Source organism: Mycetomoellerius zeteki, unplaced genomic scaffold (assembly GCF_001594055.1).
Source record: "Mycetomoellerius zeteki isolate Tzet28-1 unplaced genomic scaffold, Tzet1.0 scaffold105, whole genome shotgun sequence".
In the NCBI taxonomy this organism is placed as follows: domain Eukaryota; kingdom Metazoa; phylum Arthropoda; class Insecta; order Hymenoptera; family Formicidae; genus Mycetomoellerius; species Mycetomoellerius zeteki.
The window spans coordinates 202152-224064 of NW_017255965.1; the positions used below are offsets into that span (position 1 = coordinate 202152).

General features: G+C 37.0%; 2 protein-coding genes across 11 annotated transcripts in view; both read left to right on the top strand.

Moving 5' to 3' along the window:
• The window catches only part of siz (Brefeldin-resistant Arf-GEF family protein schizo), a 56953-nt gene extending 39771 nt beyond the window's left edge, over positions 1-17182 (top strand). For 4 of the 10 annotated variants that reach the window (XM_018446751.1, XM_018446760.1, XM_018446786.1 and 1 more), the window contains exons 2-10: positions 3649-4049; positions 12266-12622; positions 12779-13060; positions 13141-13408; positions 13544-13900; positions 14025-14401; positions 14629-15284; positions 15368-15709; positions 15797-17182. In XM_018446751.1, the coding sequence (XP_018302253.1) occupies positions 3847-4049; positions 12266-12622; positions 12779-13060; positions 13141-13408; positions 13544-13900; positions 14025-14401; positions 14629-15284; positions 15368-15709; positions 15797-16071 (3117 nt within the window). In that variant the 5' untranslated portion in view covers positions 3649-3846 and the 3' untranslated portion in view covers positions 16072-17182. Of the gene's footprint in view, positions 1-1974; positions 2519-3648; positions 4050-12265; positions 12623-12778; positions 13061-13140; positions 13409-13543; positions 13901-14024; positions 14402-14628; positions 15285-15367; positions 15710-15796 lie in introns of those variants that run through there. The other 6 variants (XM_018446732.1, XM_018446810.1, XM_018446768.1 and 3 more) reach the window with 5 other exon arrangements.
• A 4268-nt stretch (positions 17183-21450) lies between these two features.
• LOC108721235 (ankyrin repeat family A protein 2) overlaps positions 21451-21913 on the top strand; it is a 2005-nt gene continuing 1542 nt past the window's right edge. The window contains exon 1 of the mRNA XM_018445661.1: positions 21451-21909. Coding sequence (XP_018301163.1) covers positions 21832-21909 — 78 coding nt within the window. The 5' untranslated portion in view covers positions 21451-21831. The remainder of the gene's footprint in view (positions 21910-21913) is intronic.

Here is a 21913-nt window from a genome sequence, read left to right on the forward strand (position 1 = left end):
GAGCATATGTCTATAGGACTTTTTTTCTTAGTTTTTTACTCCTCTACACGCTCCCGAAGTTTTGCGATTTAATTTGGAAACACCCTGTATAGTATATATAGTAATTTAGATTGAATTATTTAAGCATTAAAGATCTAGCTTTGACCGTTATGACCATTACTTCTATTTCTTATTATTGAATTTACTTGTAATTTTTAAATATAATATTATAATAAAAAAAGTATTTGAGATATTAATGATAATAAATTTTGTGTAAGTGTCCGGACATAGATACATGTCCGGTCACTGAGACATTTATCTTAGTCGTATTTTTCGAACTGTACTATATTATTGTATAAAAAATTGAAAATAGAATCAAATTTAAATTTAATTGTACAAAATTTTGTACATACTCGACGGACCATCCTTGAAAAAAGTATACTTGAGTACGCTACCGCAGATATTCTCATTTCGATGTTACGTGAAGCGTACTTCGTTTGCATGCTCTTCACAGATCGGAGGAAAAAAAACAACAGCCCGCATAGACGATGTGAAATTAAAACTGGAACACACGCGCTCGTTGAAACTGTCGCTGTATTGACGCGAAATCCCTATCACGTTGACATTAACATACGTGAAAGTACAGTCGGTATCGCGGACATACCTGTTGTGCGCTATTATTTTTCTATTTACAGTTCAGCTGGTGGTACGAGCGCGCGTACCATTCAAAGAGGAATAAATCTGTCGTCAACACGTACAGATACAGGCGTTCAATTAAAATCGCGCGAGAAATGCGGAGGCGACTGTACTTCGCGTCTTGTTTTTTTCTGTGTGCGATATGCTGCCTTTTGTTGTATGTTTTTGATTAATTTGTCAAGGGCCGTGATTAATACACAACATGAAAATTCGAAAGACATTTGCGAGATGCTTTAATTTTTTCGGTCATTTTCTAGACATATCCTAGGTCTTAATTTTGAAAAATATGCATTGCATATAAAATTGCATAACAAATTGCATACAAAAATAATATAGTATATTATATATTTTTGTATATAAATTCAAGAATATACATAGCACAGCACATACTCTATTTAAATATTAATTACTTGTTTCAAGAGTCCAGATATCCGCAAATTTATCATGAGTTCATCACAAGCATCAAATTTATTCAGAACATATTCTGAATTCCAAGTTTAAAACTTTAATCAAGATTATTAAATTAAAATAAATTTGATTTGTTTATTATATAAAGCCATTTCTTCGATAAATTAAAAAAAATAAATTTTTAAGTACATAATAATTAGATTTTCTAAAAAAAATTTATAATAAGTACATTTTATGATTATTATTAAGAAAATATTTTTTGTTAAATATAACTGTTATTTAAAAGAAAAAAGTAAACTGTGAGTAATCACTTTATTTTTTTGTGTGTATAAAGTCGGGGTATCTCGAGTCGTTTTTATCACTATTTCGGCTAAATCGAAAATTCTGTCCTGCGGAATATATATAGGCGTGACGGATTAACTCGGATCAATCGACGCAAGCGTAATTGAGATCGCGATTGGAAATCGTTTGTGCGCCATAAATCGATCGGGCTTCTTTCCAGCCGCGCGTTAAAGTGGATCTCTCCCTCATGAGTGCAACGACCTCTCGTCCCGTCTCGAGCGTAACTCTCCTCTTTTTAACGTAGATTCAGAAATATATATGTACACACGACGATCGCGCACGGCCAGAGTGAATTGACCTGTATTTCCGAGCGGTAGCAGCATCGAGACGAGCGTAACAATGTATATGCGCGCAGCCGTTGAAATCGCCGCCGGTGGGAGGCCTCCGCCCCACCTTTCATTCGACTTTGACAGTTCCATTATGGTATCGAAGCTAACGGCAAACAGAACGGGTGTAGTTGACGATTGTGAATCAACGTGCTCGCTGGTCCGTCAAGATATTTTTATTGTTTCTTCCACCCCTTTTTCTATTTCGTGCCAAAGCGATCGCTCGACGTGGAAAACGGACACTTCGTTATTCGTTTCCTAGTGTCACAGGTGTGAAATTGAATCGCGATAAACGTGAAAAGTGCATTCCTCGTGGCGTCGATCGTGTGAATGGAAATCTGAATTGATTCGATTGGGTGCATTCAACGAGCATTCAACGTGTCTGTAATGTTCTCCTTGGATCAATTCGGCGAGCGCATCCGGTGGAGTTCCGCCATTGTCGTCGTTAAATTAATTTGATCAATTTCGTCGCGTTTGTCTACTGGCAACCCCAGGAAGGTCGAGACAAGTTTTCGTTGTATAAAAGAGAGCAAAGTGGATCGCGTTAATGAGCTGCGCGACGAGTATGCACCGCACGGAGTTTCAGAGAGTCGCGGTGTAAAGGACTTATTTCGCTGTATGTCACACCGTTAAAGACATTTCACGTGCGGTCTCGTTTGCACGAAGGATTTCTGTGCTCATTATTATTCGCCGTCTTTGACTTTTTCGTACGTGCGTCCCCGATACGAGCCACATAAAGACGAACAACAAACGGTATCCACCGGCGCGTATACGTCGCATTGCATTGGTCATAAATTAATTACGCGTTAATACAACGGAAATTTCAGTTTTGGTTTTGTAAACCTCATTCAGTCGAATCCGATTTCAATATCCATGTCAAATAATAACTATTATTATCTATTTATGACAATCGATCATACAACTTATAAATTCTGCTAGAGAATGTGAATTTCTAGAGAATCGAATTTCTGTTCTCACGTTTTAATATACATTGTAAAAATCACAAAAATTTAAATAAAATTTAATCGAAAATTTTGTAATTTTTTAAAAATTTATTAAAGGCATTTCCGCTAAGAACAAAGTTTGATCTTCGTTGAGATAATTTAATTTCATCCTTATTGAATACTTATAGTATTGAATTATTCAGCCCGTGTGTCACCCTCTGTGCGAGTGAATTATGGAAAAAATATGAATATATATATATATATATAATAATTATATATTTTTCTATATTTTTTATTTTCTGATGTAGTCGAGGCTTGATACGTGTATAAAAATATGTATAAACATACTTTCATTAAAGAGAGATCATTGATAAATACGTCGCACGTAGATATCATACTGTGATATACTTAATGTTACGCATATTAATCACGTATCGTTAGAAAGTTTTAACGATTACCCGTGAATCAACCGGAAAAGGCGGACGAGTGAAAATGACACTATTGATCGCTGCCGAGAGTAGCTTAGTAATAGTTAACCCAATTAGTTAGTGTCAAATGCGCATTGAAGCTCAAATGAAATTCAAGGTGGTCTCCGTGCATGGAAACCAAATTTAGAGAGAGAGATTTCAAGAATTATTACCTATTAACAAGGATCGATCCGATGTGCTTCGATTATTAACTTATCGAATTATTAACTATCTAAATTTCTATGACGATTATGACGACATAATTGAATAAACAACTGAATAAACGATTTTAACTCATCACTTAACAGTTACCTTTGTGCGTGTGCTATCTGAAACTACGATTCTCTAATTTCATTTTACGTAACAAAGATATAATAATTTCGAGTAAACACCACAGGATATTATGTTAACACTGAAAATCTTTTCCTTAATTTGTGCTACAACCAACCGAGATATAACGGGTTTCTGCTTTAATCGGATTTATAGGTTCGTTGGATACCGAGCGTATCTTCTCTCTAACGTGATTATTCTTCTGCCAGTTAACCAAAGAATATTGTGGTAATTCGCGAATGTTATTTACGAATTGAATTAAAACGTATAAGCTGTGCAAAGAACGCGACGATGAGCTCGAATCGAAGCGGGACTCATATCCCGGAACGGTGAACACTTTCGTGACGAACAGTGATGATCACATATACGATGATCGAGCCACGCAGTGACAGGGTGACGGTCTGCTCACCCCAGACTCAGCACCATTGCTATCAAGTGATACGAACCACCAGAGTGCACCAAAGTTCGCGAAGCTCGAAGATGGTGACCGTTCAGGAAAGGGTCGTCAGGTCGCGTCTTCAGTTGGGTTACTCCACGCCGACGTCATTCATCAATCGGTATCTATCTATTATTTCTATTTCACCAAAATCTAACGACCTATCAAATTCGATAACGGATGACCGTTATCAATTTATCATTTATAATTGACATGTATCGAATATATACTTATTTCGTCATTCCGTCAGAATTTTTATATCTTTATATCATTTGAATTTTTATATCAATTGATAAAATGTTCAATGTGTATTTTATCAAATATTAAATATAAATATTTAATAAAATGTATTGACTATTTCGCGGTTTAATTCGTTTCTATATCTTTATTAAACGTACATCTCTATGTCGATTTGTGTACAATGACTTTAAAGTGCACTCAGTGCACTTTTTCTCACTAGTTCTGCCAATGAAAAACGCTATTAATCTAATTTAAGTCGCCACTGTTCCTATTCAATATATCGTTATTATATACCGTTATTATATATTATATATCGTTATTATATACTAAAACAACGATTAAATTTTACACTATGTAGCGTCAAATTTAACCATTGTTTTAGAAAATAACGAAGTATTGAAGGAACAGTGGCGACTTAAATTAGGTTAAATTTGACATTATAGATTTAACAGTGTTGTGATTAGGGATGCACCGGATCGTAAAAATATCGGATATCGGATATCCGAAAAGAATGTAACATCGGATATTCGGGAAAGCAATTTTTCGAGTCTTATATCCGATATTTTCCGAATATCCAACCGGATTCCGTGACAATGTAAAAAAAAGAGGCTGAGTAAAAAAAGAAAAAAGGGAGCAAAAAGGTCTGTATCAATAGAGATGATATAGAGAAAAAAATTGTAATTTTGCAGCAATCTATAAGACATTATAGCATTATGAGTATGCATACTTATTTATAGAATATATTTATAATAAAAAATCAACAATTTAATGATATAAAATTTCAACCGGATGTATTTCCGGATACTAATGATATCCGACTATCCGGTCGGATAGTAAAAAAGTATTTTAGGAAAATTACACCGGATACCGAATACTCTTCGGATATCCGGTGCATCCCTAGTTGTGATTGTAGTTTATTATTTATATCTTATAATATTTTTCTTTAATTTCTCTGCACTTTATTAAATCTGTAAATTTATGTAATTCGTTAAGTGTATTATAAATCTGTACAGAAACGCAAATTTGTATATAAACGGAAGGAAATAGACAAATTGTGTTGAAGAAAAGGAAACTGCTAACATCCTATCGGCGCTATCTCGACGAGATTCGCACGAATGTAATTATCATACCGGAGGAAACGTAATCTCTCTAAAGCGGCATCATCTCCTCGCCTCTTCCTCTCTAATACATAGATAGACTATCGCAAACACGCGCACGAATAGCACGCACATGCTCACGCGGATGGTAGAGAGCAAAATTATTTCTCAGGTAGAAGGTAGGATCTGGTAGGATCGCTCGATGCTCGCGCAAGCGTACGCCCTCGCGCATCTACGCCGGTAATGGCAATCAACGGTTGTTAATTGCTCGATGATAATTAGTCCACGGTGGCGCGCGAGCAGCGGTTGTGATAATAGAGCACGCTTTAATAATTTCCGTAATGAATTTGAGACACCGTATACACAGACTTTTTCTTCGTACGGTATACCTCATAGCACACTTACCTGACAACGACTTTTTCTCGATACCAAAAATGTTACGTATGCCGAAAGTCACTTAGCGATCGGACATAGAGTTAATGACGTTAAACTTTATTTACAAACGGAAGTCGGCGGAATATAATTGAATTTTCCTAAAATCTGTCGTCCTTTTCATTTATGTATATATTTTTCGTTCATATATGTATTATACACTGAAAAAAATTTACTAAATCTTAATATATATTTCTTTGAATAGTACTAAATAAACATTTATTTACATAAATATTTACTTAGAGTTTATCCTGAAAATATTAATAGTTCTGGGACAACATTGTATTTTGAAGAATTTTGTGTAAATTTCTTTCATTCATTAATAAAACTATAATAAAATATATAATAAGTTTGATTAATTTTACTGAAGTGCATGTTAAAAATCTTTAAAATATTGTATTGTACCATAAAACTACCATATTTTCAGGGTAAATTTTAAGAGACAATTCTGTCCATGTAGTTAATCTAATTAATGATTTTTATATCAAATAAACATAATTAAATATTTACTTAATCAACTATTCAAATTAATATTTATTAAAATTTAATATTTTTTTAGTATACTTATTTATTATATCTGTCTTTTTATTTATGTTCTGAAAATTATTTCTGCAAAGCATCTCGTAAAAGGCACCGTAATATCGGGAAATACTTATATATTGAAAGAATGTTTTTCTTATGTTTTGATGTCTCGTCAAGTCGTACAAATGGAATTAAAATTCATCTCGAATCGATTTTTGCGTGAGTTTGCACCGCGGAATTTATTAATATCGTTCTGATAAAATGTGCCATAACTGCGTGCCGTGAATAAGCGACGTTAGGTGTAATTGACAGGAGCGATGGACACTTGCGCAAATCCTCTATGTATCTGCATCTGCCGAGATGTCTCATAAGTAGAGCAAAGACGTCCTTAAACGCATCTCTTCGAGAGCTTCGTGGAAATGAGCTGTCAACTGATTTTCACATCGTAATTGATCACGAAAGAGCCGACGCTTTCATCAAACTGTCGTTATTTGTGTCTATAAAGCTTCGTGATTGAACTCATAATATTTTCATTTCACACATTTTTGCATTTCTCTTTTATATATGTATGCGATGTTTACTTGACTCTTTCATGGTAATAACTCAAAAATCACATTTTTTTAGTTGTATTTGATCACTTTCGAAGTAAAGTATATGAAAGAAAAATGTGAAATATACAGGATGCTTCAGAAATAGTTGGCCAAACTTTAAGAGCATATTCCACTCATTATAAGAATGAAAAAAAGTTATATAAACATGGATTTGGAAACTTATGTTTGGTTTCCTTTCCTAGTTATAAACATTTTATTTGTTTATACATATTTACGTTGGACGACATGCCTCGCTCGACGTTTCATGAATTGTACTTCTATTTACCTTCTAAAGTAAACAAAAAGTTATTAGATAGGTCTGTATGAAATTAGAATCAATCTTTATTTAAGCATTTAATAGTGAAGTATTCATCAATATAGCACACCCAGAGAAAGATTTCTTTCATTTAAAGAAATGTTTCTTTGCTATACGGTTAAAGAAAAAATTATTTTTAAATCAAAGAGAGAGAGAGAGAGAGAGAAATGACGTTCAAATCAAAGAAATTTTTTTCTTTAACCGTATAGCAAGGAAATATTCTTTGAATCGAAGAAACCTTTCTCTGGATGCAGCTTATTCTAACATCGAATTGGCAGATATCTACTACATGTATGGGCGAGCTAATGGAAACTGCAGAGAAGTTCAACGTCTCTATCAACAAATCTCTCTTCAAAGACGATCATTTCCAGCAATTTCTGTAATGAAAATATAGATATAAATAAATAAAAAATATTTATAACTTGGAAAGGAAGCGTTTCCGAACCCATGTTTATATGACTTTTTTCATCCTTACAATGAGTGGAACGTCTTAAAGTTTAGCCAACTATTTCTGAAGCACTCTGTATATGTATATATATATATATATTATATATATACGTATACATTGTGCAATTAACGCAGTTAATTCACAAAGCAAATGATATGACGAATGTGACTCCGCCCGGAGAGTTCGCAATATGCAAATGGCTTATATTGTGCGCATTTAGGCCAATGATAATGAGCGTAAGCTATCACTACACGGTAATTCAATTCTCTCCTCTCCAGGAACAAAGGACGTTTGCATGTACTTCGAGGATGTATCAAGTTACATGTTAAGAAGTTAATGAGGTGCTACGTGTCTCTTGCTTTCAACGGTGAAACTTGACTAAATTGTAAATACATTGTATCGTTATCGTTATGTCAAATGCACAGATAATAATTTATGTATCTATACGCGATGGGTGAATACTGCGGTTTTATCTCATGCAACTGCATTTGTAGATATACTACGACATTTTCTCGCAATTACATTTATAGATCTAAAGAGTTAAATATTACGAATACAAAAATGACGTTATAATAATATAATAATCAGTACGATTATCAAACGTTTAAAACGTCATGCAATATTATATTCAAATACATGAAACGTAAATAGAATATGACATTAAATATATTTACAAAGGAACATAATTTTATCTCCATTTAATACAGGATTTCTGTCTGTGATTCTCACCAAATCCTATCGCATTTTCACAATGTTAAATACCTGCAGAATATTTTCCATTCAAAACCACGTATTAAGATATTTAATAAATTGTAATTAGCAATTGCATTAGCAATTGCGTTATAAATATAATCTCATTTATCTATTCATTCCCTGATATATAGTATTCCCGAGGGGGTAACCACTAGCTGAAATATTGTCCCACAGATTACATGATTTCATATGATTTCACCTGATTACAAATAATTTTTTTCGCTACATATGAAGTAATTTGGTAAAATATACGATTTTATTTAATATTATACTATGATTTCTCGTGGTTGCATATGTAATTATGGGATTATACATATGAATTTTATAATGACTTCGAGGACTCTGTCCCACGATTACATTAAGCGATTATCCCCTCGAGTATTCCTTAATATCAAATCGATTGAAAAGTCCGTTCACTTTCCTATTTCATTGTACGTAAAAATGATATAGGCAAAAAAATATATACGAATGAGTGTCTTTCAAATTTAAATAATCTAATATTTTCCTGAGACGCGATCTTTTTTCCGTGGATCATAGTGAAATAAGGACTTGTAGGCCCTTAAGAAGCACCTCTTGAAAAAGGACGGGAAGAAGCCGGTCGTACATTTGGCCGCCTGTGGCATCTTCCCTAAAGAAAAAACACCGAGCCAGGTGCGTGTCGAGGCACCATCGGCACGGCAGGCAGGCGGCAGGGTCCCGTGCCGCTTCTGCGAAGCCGTGTCGGGGAGGCTCTGGATAGCACGCGCTCGTGTGGCACGCGAGTCGCAGGCACGATGGAGCAGATGTTCCTCCTCCTTCTCCTCTCTCCTCCGGGGAAGCTCTTAATGCCATACCGTCCCTCGCGTTTATTTCCCTTTATACGCAGGATCTCGCGTCTCCGGCAACATATCCGCTCCTACGGGTCCGCTGATATTCTCCCCGAAGAATTCAAACCGTTTCGTAAAAGTACGATTGATAAAAAAAATATCGATTTACTTTGCCCGCAACTACGATGTAGAGCAGGTTTCTTCCTCCGGGAGGTTTTAACTGTACGTTCGTTATATTACGAATTATACACGTGCTTTCTCTTTTCCAGAAGCAGATGCTTCCGGAGAGCTTTCCAACGGTTGCATTTATAAGTTTCACAATTGATTTTGTAAAAGTCCGATATGTAATAAAATTCGTTCTACCATAACGGTAATGATCTTTAATATATTCTTCCTCTGAAAAGTTATGATGGTATGCTTTCTGAATTCATCTTCTTTTGTGCCTAAATTAGAGACACTACTTCTATTCTCACACGTTTTCATATTAAAGTTTTTGAACTTTATACTGATTTAGAAAGATCTATTATGTAAATGTGATTCGGTGCTTCTCTATTAAAAGAAAGTAATTTAATTCTCAATTGTGCTGAAGATCCAGTTTTAGCTTCAATTCTAAGTGAAGATTTAAATGCTTGGATCTTCGAATTGAAGTTTAAAACTCATCGAAATCTCTCTTATATGCGGTTACGTGTTGCTTCTGCGTTACCCATCGCATTTATATTGTTCAACTACATTATCGTATAACATTTAATGATACACGCACTGATTACGGCAGGGAAATACGACTCAGTTTACGAGAACGATGCACATTTTATAACGGAGCGGTACCATCGATTTCTCGACTACGCTCTAATTTTAATTATCTAGTAATACGATTCTAGCCTACGCAGATACATTTCATCATTATTTCTTCGTGTATTACAGCAATATTTTCTACTAAGCATTCATTGATTTAACGGAGGGAGTCTTCGCTCTCGCAAAATTCGAGAGTCGGACGAATCATGAATCATTCCTTACAACTCTTGGTCGCAGTCGTCTCGCGTTTCATCTCTTCAACCGGCATATGCATTTGTCATATGTTGCGCATTCATTTGCTTAAGTTACGTAGGATTCTTACGTAAGTCATTTAATTAACGCGCATTGCGTAAGAAGTGGTCTTCGCTGCGGAAGGTTGAGTGTCACGGTCAAATACATCGTCGTCGATGTTGCTATCGCCGCGCAGGTACACCTGCCAGATGCACACCGGCGAGGATACGTTGAAGATACAGGCATATAATACGCACCTTTATAGTATCTCGAAGGGGTGAGGGGAAGACTTATATCCCTCATCCTCAATCCACGATTCTTTCGGGGATTTCTTGTCCCGATGGTTCCGAAAAAGCAGACCTCGAGAGCGCCAGCTGCTCCTCTTCCATCGCCAGTTCGTCTTTGGTGTTCGAGGTGGTCGACACGCGGGACACGTGCATCGTTCTTCGCGAGAGAAGAAACGGCTCGGTGGCGCAATCGTGGTGTAATAATTACGCGCAAGAACTAGCTGTGCATTGAGAACGTCCGTGGCACACCGCATCATAGACAAAAATAGATCGCGCAATTCGATACACGTGGAAAATTGTCCGAGTCCTCGGGAGCAACATGATCATTTGCGTTTACCATTTCAGAGGGTACGTCCTCTTTATTCTTATGATTCGCATATATGCGTCGCGTATATGCGCTTGTCTAATAATCAAAAACACCTGGTGTTGCAGCCGCGTAACCGGGGTGATACGATGTCGTTTATCTGATTTCAATTATCTCCGTCCGGATTTGCCGTACAATGTTTCTTTGTACAGGTTGTCTTATATAAGCTAGTTTTTCCTCGAAAGGATAAAAAACTAAATTGAAAATCTAGAGATAAAATCTCTTCGTTTGAGATGCCGTTTTCAAAAGAAGAACAAGAGAAGAAAATTGAAAAATTAATGTGACAAATTTATTTGAACATTTCTTTCATTTTTTTTAATTCGTGTGGTCCATAATAATTTATTCAACTCTCGAACTTTGCGAGAGCGACGAATCGCCCTCCGTTATAAATGAATACTATAAATGTCCACTTTTATCAATATAGATTAACTTTAATCTCGATTTAATTTACTCTTTATTCTTTTCTAATAGAACTAGAAAAAGATAAAAGTAAGTTAAACCAAGATTAAAGTTAATCTACATTGGTAGAAACGACTGTAAGAAAATACTGTCCAATAATAGACAGAAAAATAATGAGACATCTGTGTAATCTGAAAAGAATGGTGTTAACATGGACAATTAAAATTGGAGCGTGATCGAGAAATCAATGGCTGCGTTCAACAGAAAAAGCAGCTTTGCAACTGTTGTAAAATTCTTTCACCCAAAAAAAAATATTCTGTCGCAATAAGCGGGAAATTCCTCTTAGCATCTCCTCGAAGCAAAAAATCTTACATTAATCTTACATTAAGCAGGTGCGTGTATTTATAACGTGTATTCATCTATAAAAATGAGAATATATGAACTATGATCAAAAATAAATTCCTCTATAGAAAATTCTATTATAATAACTCGAATAGCCTTTTGAAATAAAAGGATACACAAAATACTAGCGGCACGCTTACTTGTTAGAAGAGGTTTGTGATTTACAATGCTACAGTAGTACGCGTGCATGTCAGTACATGCAAGACATTCTTCTAGTGTTGAGAGGATCGCAATCCTAAATCTAGTACTTTAGAGTTATATGAAATTCCTTTATTTGTAGAGTATTCTCTTGAGGTCATATATAAATGGAAAATCCTCTGACATTAACACGAAACTGCAGAATATTTTTTTTGGGTGTTAATATAATTGGTCTTGCCGTTAGTTCCTCACTGGATCTAAATGTATAAACCAATCATATTGAAGAATTTTACAACAGTTTCAAAGTTTCTTTCTCTGCTAATCGCAGCCAATGATTCTCTGTGATTTTTGTCATGTCCGTTTTGTCAAATTCTTAGAGGTGATTTATCAGAAAAATATTTTGCAATTGAGAGATACAGAAGTAGGGGAAGAGAAGAAGTTAACAACCTGATATTAGAAAGTAAAGTCTCACGGACGTGATGAGCAAAAATTAATTAACATTTGTCCGCCTTTTGCGCAGCTTCCCGACGAAGGTGGAGAGACCGTCGCACAGCAGCACGGCCGCTAGCCAGATCCACGGCAACAGCATGCACGGCGCGTACTCGTCTGGTAGCCAGACGTCCCTGTCGACGACGTCGTACATCACGGGCCAGTCCTACATGCAGAACCAGAATTACGCGCACGGGCCCCCGTATCCTGCCGCGAGCGTGCAGGTCTATTCGCACAACGCGACAGGCTACTCGCAGCCGCAGAGTTACGGCACCATGGTGCAAGGCTTTGGCGGGCAACCACAGTCCTCTGGGTATCAGCAGAATCACCTTAAGAAGGGCTCGGTCCGTAACGGCGATGTGCTCAAGCGATGCCGGCTGCAGACCGCGTAAGTCGTAATCTTATATCCTCTTTCGCAACCGCGAACAAACAACAGATACGCAGAGAACCGTAACGGTCCCCCTGCGGATGAAAAATTGTATTGAGGATCGTAGCCAACGGAATAAATCGGAAGTTAAAAATTGCGTGGTTTCGTTTTGTACAGGTACGAGTTGTCGCAGGATCTACTTGACAAGCAGATTGAGATGCTAGAGCGAAAATACGGCGGCGTGAAGGCGCGGAATGCGGCACTGACGATTCAACGTGCTTTTCGGAGGTATACATTGCTGAAGAAATTCGCGGCTATCACGGCGATGGCCAAGGCAGAAAAGCGATTGAGCAGGAAGCTTCAAGAATTGGCGATCGACCGCTCGGGTAATCTCAACGATCACGAAAGAATGGTTTATCATAATCAAATATACATTCAACAGGCACAGTCCGCCAACAGGTAATTAAAACGTTTCTCCGCGGAAGTTACTATCGTTACGTTAAAAAAAATTTATTGCCCTAAATTAACTGCGAATCTAGTAGACCGATGCCGATCCGAAGCATGTCTCTCAGGGAAAGGCGGCACGTGGACAACTCGCAATCGCCTATACCGAGAAGTCAGAGCGGTAGATGCGAGGTCCAGGTCAGTGGCCATCAACACACAAATCATAATTTGCATCAGAGCGGTAGACATACACCCTCATTGGCGCCCAGCCCATGCAATCGACATCAGCAATTACCACCGAGTCCCTGTTGGGAATCGAGCTCCCAGGAAAGCGGCTCCAGTATCCATTATTACAATCCACAGGTGAGCGTCGATAAACGTAATGACAAAAGAGACGATCATATTGTAAAATGAACGGACTGATAATTTGTTACAACAAAATATGTCTTGTTTTATCACCTTAATTTGATAGAAAGATGCAATTTCTGTTTAATGCAGGAAACCTTGTGCGGCCTGAGACAAGAAACGCCGCCAAGAGACTTGCTGCGAACACCATGTACATCGCCGTCGACGCCGCACAATCTACAGACGACTATATCGCAAAATTGGAACAACGCCAACCAGCTTGGTTCTGGCAGAACGAGATGTTCCGGTAAAAAGGTTCCCCCGGAGGTGCCGAAGAGAACGTCTTCTATCACCTCGAGATCTATGGAACCACGACACAATGGTCTTAGTAAAAGCGTGGAGAACGGAAGTCTAAGTTCGGTGCAGAGTTCCGGTAGTGATTCCACCAATTGCGAAAGCTCCGAGGGCGATGCTCAGAGAGGGTCTCCTGTCTGGAAGCACAAAGGGATTGTGAGTATAGTTGACTTTCTCTCGTTATATTTACGCTTTACTTGCTCGTTTAGCGCAAGTAACGGCGATTTTCTGAGGACGTAAGCGAAAAGCGTTAACGGAACTGTTGTGATTGTGAAATCAGTCGAGTTCGCCGGAACATCAGGAATGCGCGAGTCATACTGCTGACACGGCGGCAATGACCGCTAACGTGAAGGAGCTTGGCCACTCACATGCCAGCTCCGGTTATCAGCTTCCCCTAATGGACCATACGGAAAGTCTGCCGCCTCAAACGAGCTACAAGGTATCCGAAACAGTGAGAAAGCGACAATACAGGGTCGGCCTAAACCTTTTCAATAAGAAACCGGAAAGAGGAATCAGTTACCTCATTAGACGTGGATTTTTGGAGAACAGTCCGCAAGGAGTCGCCAGATTCTTGATCAGTCGAAAGGGATTGTCCAAACAGATGATAGGAGAGTACCTTGGGAATTTGCAGAACACTTTCAATATGGCAGTGCTTGAGTGAGTGGTTTAATATACTTAATATTTTAATCATTGATGAAAACAAAAGAACACATTTTTGTTAATAAAAGATTGTCTCATTATAGTTATACATTATTTAAAATATTTTTTTTGATAACTCTGTCGTAATATATTTAAAACATGTATTTTTTATTACTTATAATTATTCTATATCTATATCTACTATAGATATATCTATACTATAATTTAATACTTATAATTTGCAGATGTTTCTCTCAGGAGTTAGATCTCTCTGGAATGCAAGTGGATGTCGCTTTACGAAAGTTTCAAGCCTATTTCAGAATGCCTGGCGAGGCGCAAAAGATCGAGCGGTTAATGGAAGTCTTTAGTCAACGTTATTGTCAATGCAATCACGACGTAATATCGAGGCTGCGGTCGGCTGATACCGTTTTTGTCTTGGCCTTTGCTATTATCATGCTTAATACGGATTTGCATACACCCAACCTAAAGCCTGAGCGCAGAATGAGACTCGAGGATTTCATAAAGAATCTCCGAGGAATTGATGATTGCGGTGACATAGATCGGGATATCCTAGTTGGCATTTACGAACGAGTGAAAGATAACGAATTCAAGCCGGGCTCAGACCATGTGTCGCAAGTAATGAAGGTCCAAGCGACTATTGTTGGAAAGAAGCCAAACATGGCGCTGCCACATAGAAGATTGGTGTGTTACTGCAGGCTCTACGAGATACCGGACATTCATAAGAAAGAGAGACCTGGCGTTCATCAGAGAGAGGTTTTCCTCTTTAACGACCTGCTCGTTGTCACGAAGATATTGAGCAAGAAGAAGAATAGCGTAACTTACACTTTCAGGCAGAGCTTTACACTTTGCGGCATGGTGGTTACTTTATTTGAAGTTCCGCGTAAGTTTTAATGAAATAAGTTTATAAAAATATTTAAATATTAACGTAATCTTTATTTCTGATTGTTACTATTTGTCTTGCAGATTATCCATATGGCATAAGACTCTCTCAGCGTGTCGACGGAAAAGTTCTAGTCACATTTAACGCTCGAAACGAGCATGACAGGTGTAAATTTGTGGAAGACCTTAGAGAATCTATCAGCGAAATGGATGAGATGGAAACTTTACGTATCGAAACTGAACTGGAGAGACAAAAGAGCAGCAGAGGTGCGCGGGGCGGTGCAGAAAACAGAGACTCCGGCGTCGCTGATGTAGAGATATGTCCTTGTCCCGGAACTTGTTCCGATAGAACAGAAACAGTCGATGTTGACACGCAATTGAAACGTTCCGCCCTTAGTAATTCTCTTCTTGATATACACGAGCAGTGTAAGTAGGAAAAAGTATATATTTATATTTTCATATTTATATTTTAGCAAATATATGAAAATATAACGTGTCATTGTATGTATTTAGTTGCCGGTGAGAAGCCACAGCGTCGCGGAAGCGTGGGTTCTCTGGACAGCGGTATGTCTATTTCATTTCAATCTACTTCTGCCAGCTCGATGAGCCAAGGCATTAAGCATCCTGGACAAGTTCATCCTATTCATCCAGGAGCTACAATTCCTGGGGCCGGTGGTAAGGGACTGGCTCAGCAGCCATCTTTTTTAGGAGGTCTCTTCGCCAAACGAGAGCGAAAACTGTCGCAATCTGAAGAGTCCGGCCCTTACAGTCGTATCACGGAAGTATAATGTACTCTTCCAGTAACATAAACGAGGTACACTTTCGTATACCTGTTTTCTTCTAGTACGCTTCGTGTTTTTAATAAGATGAAGACGTCTCGCGTTTATGTCGAGAATTTGAATAGCAATAATTATTCTCTAATTTATTCATATTAATAAAATTGCGATTTTCATTTCTTCTACTACTACTTGAAACTTCTCGTCGTGCAGTTTTATCTTCTCTTAAAAAAATAGTAAATTAATACAAGCAGCAAGACTGCCGTGAACTGTTCTATTACCATACTAATAGAGTAGTGTCTTTTTATACGTACATCACGAAGCGTGCTAAAGGATTAGAGCGCTAATGACGACAGCTAATAAAGACGTAAATCTGAAGGATTGGGCAGGATCCAATCGAAATCACTTGGCGCATTTAAAAAGAAAAAGAAAATTTTAACCTATTCTCCCCTCCCGAGACTATGTATAGTATTTATTCATCTAAAACAACTAATGGACACATTTTTCACACTGTATTTATAATTTACGAAGACGCGATATTGAATGATAGAATTGTGTGTAGATAATATTATTACATTTTTGCTTAGTTTTACACAGACGGGCGTTAACGAGTAGAATTTAATGAAGAGAAAATCGTAAATCACAAGAATTGTAAGAATACGAGATACCTTATCGAGAATTTCTAATAGTAATCGCTATCAGCAAGTATTATCACCATCACCAATTCGAAAAATTGTAAATAATAGGCTTATAACGACGTTCGAAACGAGTTGTCACGTGTAACAAAAAGAAATTAGTATAAGGGAAACGATAAGCAATCTCTATCGATGTTAGGTGCATGTTGATGTCTAACGGTTTTTATTAACGGAAACGTGAAGTTTGAATGTAGCAATGAAATACGACTTAATATAAGACGTAAGACGTGTTTGTCATTATAGCGATCTATTGATAATCATTCACGAGAAGTAGTTTTTGCTTATGTATGTTGAAATTTTGACTCGAAGTTGTTCACATTTTCAAAAGGGAAAAAAAGGAGCGAAAAGAAAAAAGCCATCATGTTAAATATATCCACGATTAATTCGTTTCTCGTTTTTCGCGGCGAGAATAGACGATAGATCTAAACGTCGATAATACCGTCGCGAGAGTTAATCACGTAAGCTAAGATACATACGCGAAATAAAGGGGAAAAAAAGGAAAGAAAAAAACGCGCATGCCTTATATACTGCCATGATAAAAAAAATCTCCCGCGACCGAGAAACGAACTAATGAAATCACAATCGTAGAGGAGGTCGGAAATTTTTTCCAAGAGCTGTGGAATTGTATGACAAACTAATTGATCATGTACATAGCGCTGATCGTGACATCAGCTGGCTGTAAACAAGCAAACGGCGTTCAGTAATTTAATGATAATCTCCCGTTAAAATAACGCATCTACATAGGAGGAGTGTTTAATATAATTCTACTCTTTAGATTTCTATTCTCTTTACTTGTGCTCTAATTCTTTCTTAATATCGTGAATATCAGACGTGTGTTTAACCAAAAGATTTTAATGAAGTTACAAAGAGAAAGGAGAGAGATTGAAGGAGACCCAGTAGGCTAAGTCTACTTAAACAGATTTTGCAAATCACTAACAAATTTTGATGCAGAATCTGTTATGTCAGATGCTGGCGACAAAATGCTACAAAAAATGTAACAGAATTTGTTTGTATGATTCGACACCCTGATAGGCAAATTGTGAAAACACTGCACATTAATGGCATCATGAACTTACAACTATTTTGCAATAATTGCGCTAAGATGATTCGCTGTATTGTTATTATTTTGCTGAAATACTATGTTGAAATTAATTGAGCGAACAGTTATTGATATTTTAGAAAAGATCAAAAGTTTTTACATCTGTTTTTGTAAATATACCCGTAATTGCAGATCATAAATTTTATACAAGATTTTGTTATATAATTTAATAAGTGTCATCCTATCGGGGTGCAGCTAATTGACAGAACATAAGAAAGTAGTCTTAATGCGGACACAGATGGTACTTGATCTGCTGAATTTTTCTAATCGAATTTATTATTAATCTTTTGGCATTCTGCGGACAGTTTGCTTACTGGGGAGAAAAAGAGATGCTTTTGGCTGCATTGTTAATTTCAGCGATAAGTTTTGTAATTATCGTTAACTTAAGATTAAGATTCGTTAGAGAGAACGAACTTGCAATCGGTCAAAGATATTGTGCAAAAAAGATTCTCATTCTCTTGTATTGTAAGTATCAGAATTTTTCCAGCGCGCTGAACGAAAAGCGATGTCTAGAGATAAGTTATACCGGGCTGAAAATTTTTATACGTAACCGCATGATCGAACTACGTTCTAATTTTGCGCCTGTCACGTCTGCTAATAACTGTTATCGATTGATCCTTGACACGTACGACCCCTATCGCTAATGTACTTTATAAACGTTGTAAACGATCGAATGTTGAACACTCCGTTCTATTTATGATTCTAATAAAGAGAAACGAGAAAAGGAGCAGAGGAATTGTTGAAGGAATTGTCGAGAGACAATTTACGTATTCGTGGCTTATCGACAATACATTTTGTTTACAGAAAGAGAGAGAAAGAGAGATAAACGAAGGAACATTTCCATGCCTGTTGCGAACTTTTCTTCATCAGGTGCTTTCCATTTGGTGATACAAGTCGTTTTATCTTTATTGCTTATTAAATGTAAAGAAAGATGAAACGATGCTTGTATCGACTTGTGCCATTAAATGGAAAGCACCCATATTAAACGAGCTACTCGCGCACGCATCACCGACATCGATTCTAGTCTTTCTCATCAACACGATATACGCGATACGATCTCGTACGACAGAATACGGGATTACCTCGCGAAGATAATCCTTTAATGTTCATTTCTATCAATGTAGATTAACTTTAATCTCGGTTTAATTTACTCTCTCTCTTTATTCTTTTATAATTCTTAGAATTTATAACTCTTAGAAAAAGATAAAAAGTAAGTTAAACCAAGATTAAAGTTAATCTACGTTAGTAGAAATGGACAGAAATTTGTACAGAGACACATGATCGACTTTAGATGCAGCGTTAACGTCACAAGTATGCTAAGTTCCACGGACGAGATCGCGTCAATTCTTCTCACTGGCCACTCACTTAAATAATCTGAATTCTGTGATAATCTCGCGCGAGGACAAGAAAAAAAAAAGACTGATTAGGAAAACCCCAAATTTTCTTACATGTTCTTTTTTTTGATCACTTTTTCCCACCCTCACAAAGAAAAAGGAATACACTTTATTCAAGCAATGAGAATGAGATGACTTGAGCATCGCCTCGCACTATCCCTCGAATTTGATACCTATTGTCATACTGTCGTTGTCAGTCGCGTTAAAGTAGAAATATGTATTCTTGTTAACGGAAAAATATCAGGGAAGAATGGATTGCACCAAATTGGCGCGATCTTTAAAGTCTGATGCCCGATTGAGCACGTCGCAGCCGTTATTCGGCTTACTCTCCGAGAAAGCCTTGCTGGTGAGAAACCGTGTATAATCAAGATCAATCTCCCCTTTTCCTCTCGCCCTCTCCTCTTCCCTCTCAATGCCAAATTATAGTAAATTTCTCCCTTGTTAGTCTAGTAAATGCTGTAAGTACACTGTGTTAATAAATAACTCTGAATCCGAAATACGTGTATTTTCTTCATCAGTATCAGCTTATTTATCATCTCTGACGTCATGCTGTGACAATGAAACTCCGATTAACATAATCGGCGATTAATTTATCGAATAATCTGTACCGTTTTGTTAATAAGGATCAGCTATTAATTTTTTGTTGTTCGCATACAAAGAAAGATTTGATTAGCAATCACGGATCGTAGACAGAAATTTTGCCGTGAAAAATTCTACCGGTTGTATTGAACACCAATTAAGTTAATCGGAGTTAATTGGCCGAAATCGTCCTAGTTTTCCAAGTAACGTATTCTGTATTTTTATTAATGGATAAAACGGACAAAATTATTATAATTGTCATTTAATGTACAGGAAAGACACAATGGACCTAGTCTGCGTGTCGTTGGCTGGCCCTAACTGGTGGCTGCCTCCCGAGATTATTATTATGCACAGGAAAAATAAAGATTAAAGACGACAAAATTATATGCGGAAAGAAATTTTACAATTCTACAGTCAAATTAATTTGTCAATTAATCAAGTTAACCGTTTGCTCTAATCTTCCGAAAATAGAGTGAATTAAAGTAATCTCAAATCACCATTAATTTTGTGATATAAAATTTGAATTGAACAAACAAACAATTAATTACTTTGAAAATTTCCAATTTTTAGCGTTTAATTTAAGAAATTCTTATTCCTGATAAATTTTTATCACTCTGGCAGCAATAAATTTTTATCGATCTGGTTGCTTCTATCAAAATCGAGATAGACTATAGAAAGAGGCAATCCATACAGCACAGATGATTCCAGCAATATTACAGCAACATTACAATTTTTCAGAAATATTGCAGTAACACTGCAAACGTTGCGGTAATATTGCCACAAGCTTTTTTGTTGTATAGGAACCGATATATATTTCCGAATTCTTAATAAAGGCCTACTGATAACATAAATCAATGGGTGCATTCAGTAGAGAAAACTAATCAGTTAGCGCTTAGTGATTCTTTAATACGATTAGTTCTTACACTTAGATTTTGCGAAGAACTAAAGACAAGAACCAATCATAGTGCTCAGTGAGCGCTCGTGGTACTGAATGCATCCATTGGCTGCGTTTAGCAGAAAAAGCAGCTTTGCAACTGTTGTAAAATTCTTGAATATGATTGATTTATACATTTAGATCCAATGAGGAACTAAGGGCAAGATAAACTAAGACCAATCATATTAAAGAATTTTACAACAGTTGCAAAGCTGCTTTTTCTGCTGAACGCAGCCATTGGGCGAATTCAAGACGGTAAGTCCGGATCTACAACAGGTGTTTTAAGACTTAAGCTGTAAGAAATTGACCAATTACAGTCGAATCCGAGGGGAATAATCGACTGTGATTCGCCCATTTCTTATGGTTTAAGGCTTAAAAATCTATTGTAGATCCAGGGTATATCCTCTTATTTCAAAAGGCTATTCGAGTTATTATAATAGAATTTTCTATAAAGGAATTTATTTTTGATTATAGCTCATGTCGCGGACTAAGCGCACGGTGTAAACGTAGCCATTACCTGATTAACTTGTGGTTAGGCTTAACCTGATGTTTTATCCAATGGGCTTCATCTGTGATGATGTCATGGACGAAACCCATTGGGTGAAACATCAGGTTAAGCTTAACCACAAGTTAACCGGATAATGAAAAACCGGGCCTCAATGTTCGCACATGTATGTATATATAGTTGTGTACATCCTTTCGTAAATAAATACAATACCATCCAGCGGAACACATACAGCATCTATGCAGGGTGTCGTATGATTATTGCTGTATTTAAATAATATTGAAACAATATCGACATGAGAATGGCAGTCGAATTCCACGTCTCCTGACAATCTCCGACATGTAATGTTTTCATTCAATCAGATTACTCAACCTCGAGATAACGCATTCCTAACCTCCAACATGGTGTGAATCTAGTTAATCGTTCATCGAGTTTTATATGATTTGACAGGAAATTCTGTTCCCACGTTCGACTAACAAATAAAAAGGACATCGTAAAACGAAACTGATTCACTTGGTATATCTCGCACATTGCTTGTGCAATTTGAAATTTCATGTTTGACAGCTATGGAAGATCAGATTCACTCGGAGTTAATTCTAAAGGAGGAACGGGAGGAGGACGAGGTCAAGGAAGGCCGCTGCTCTGCCG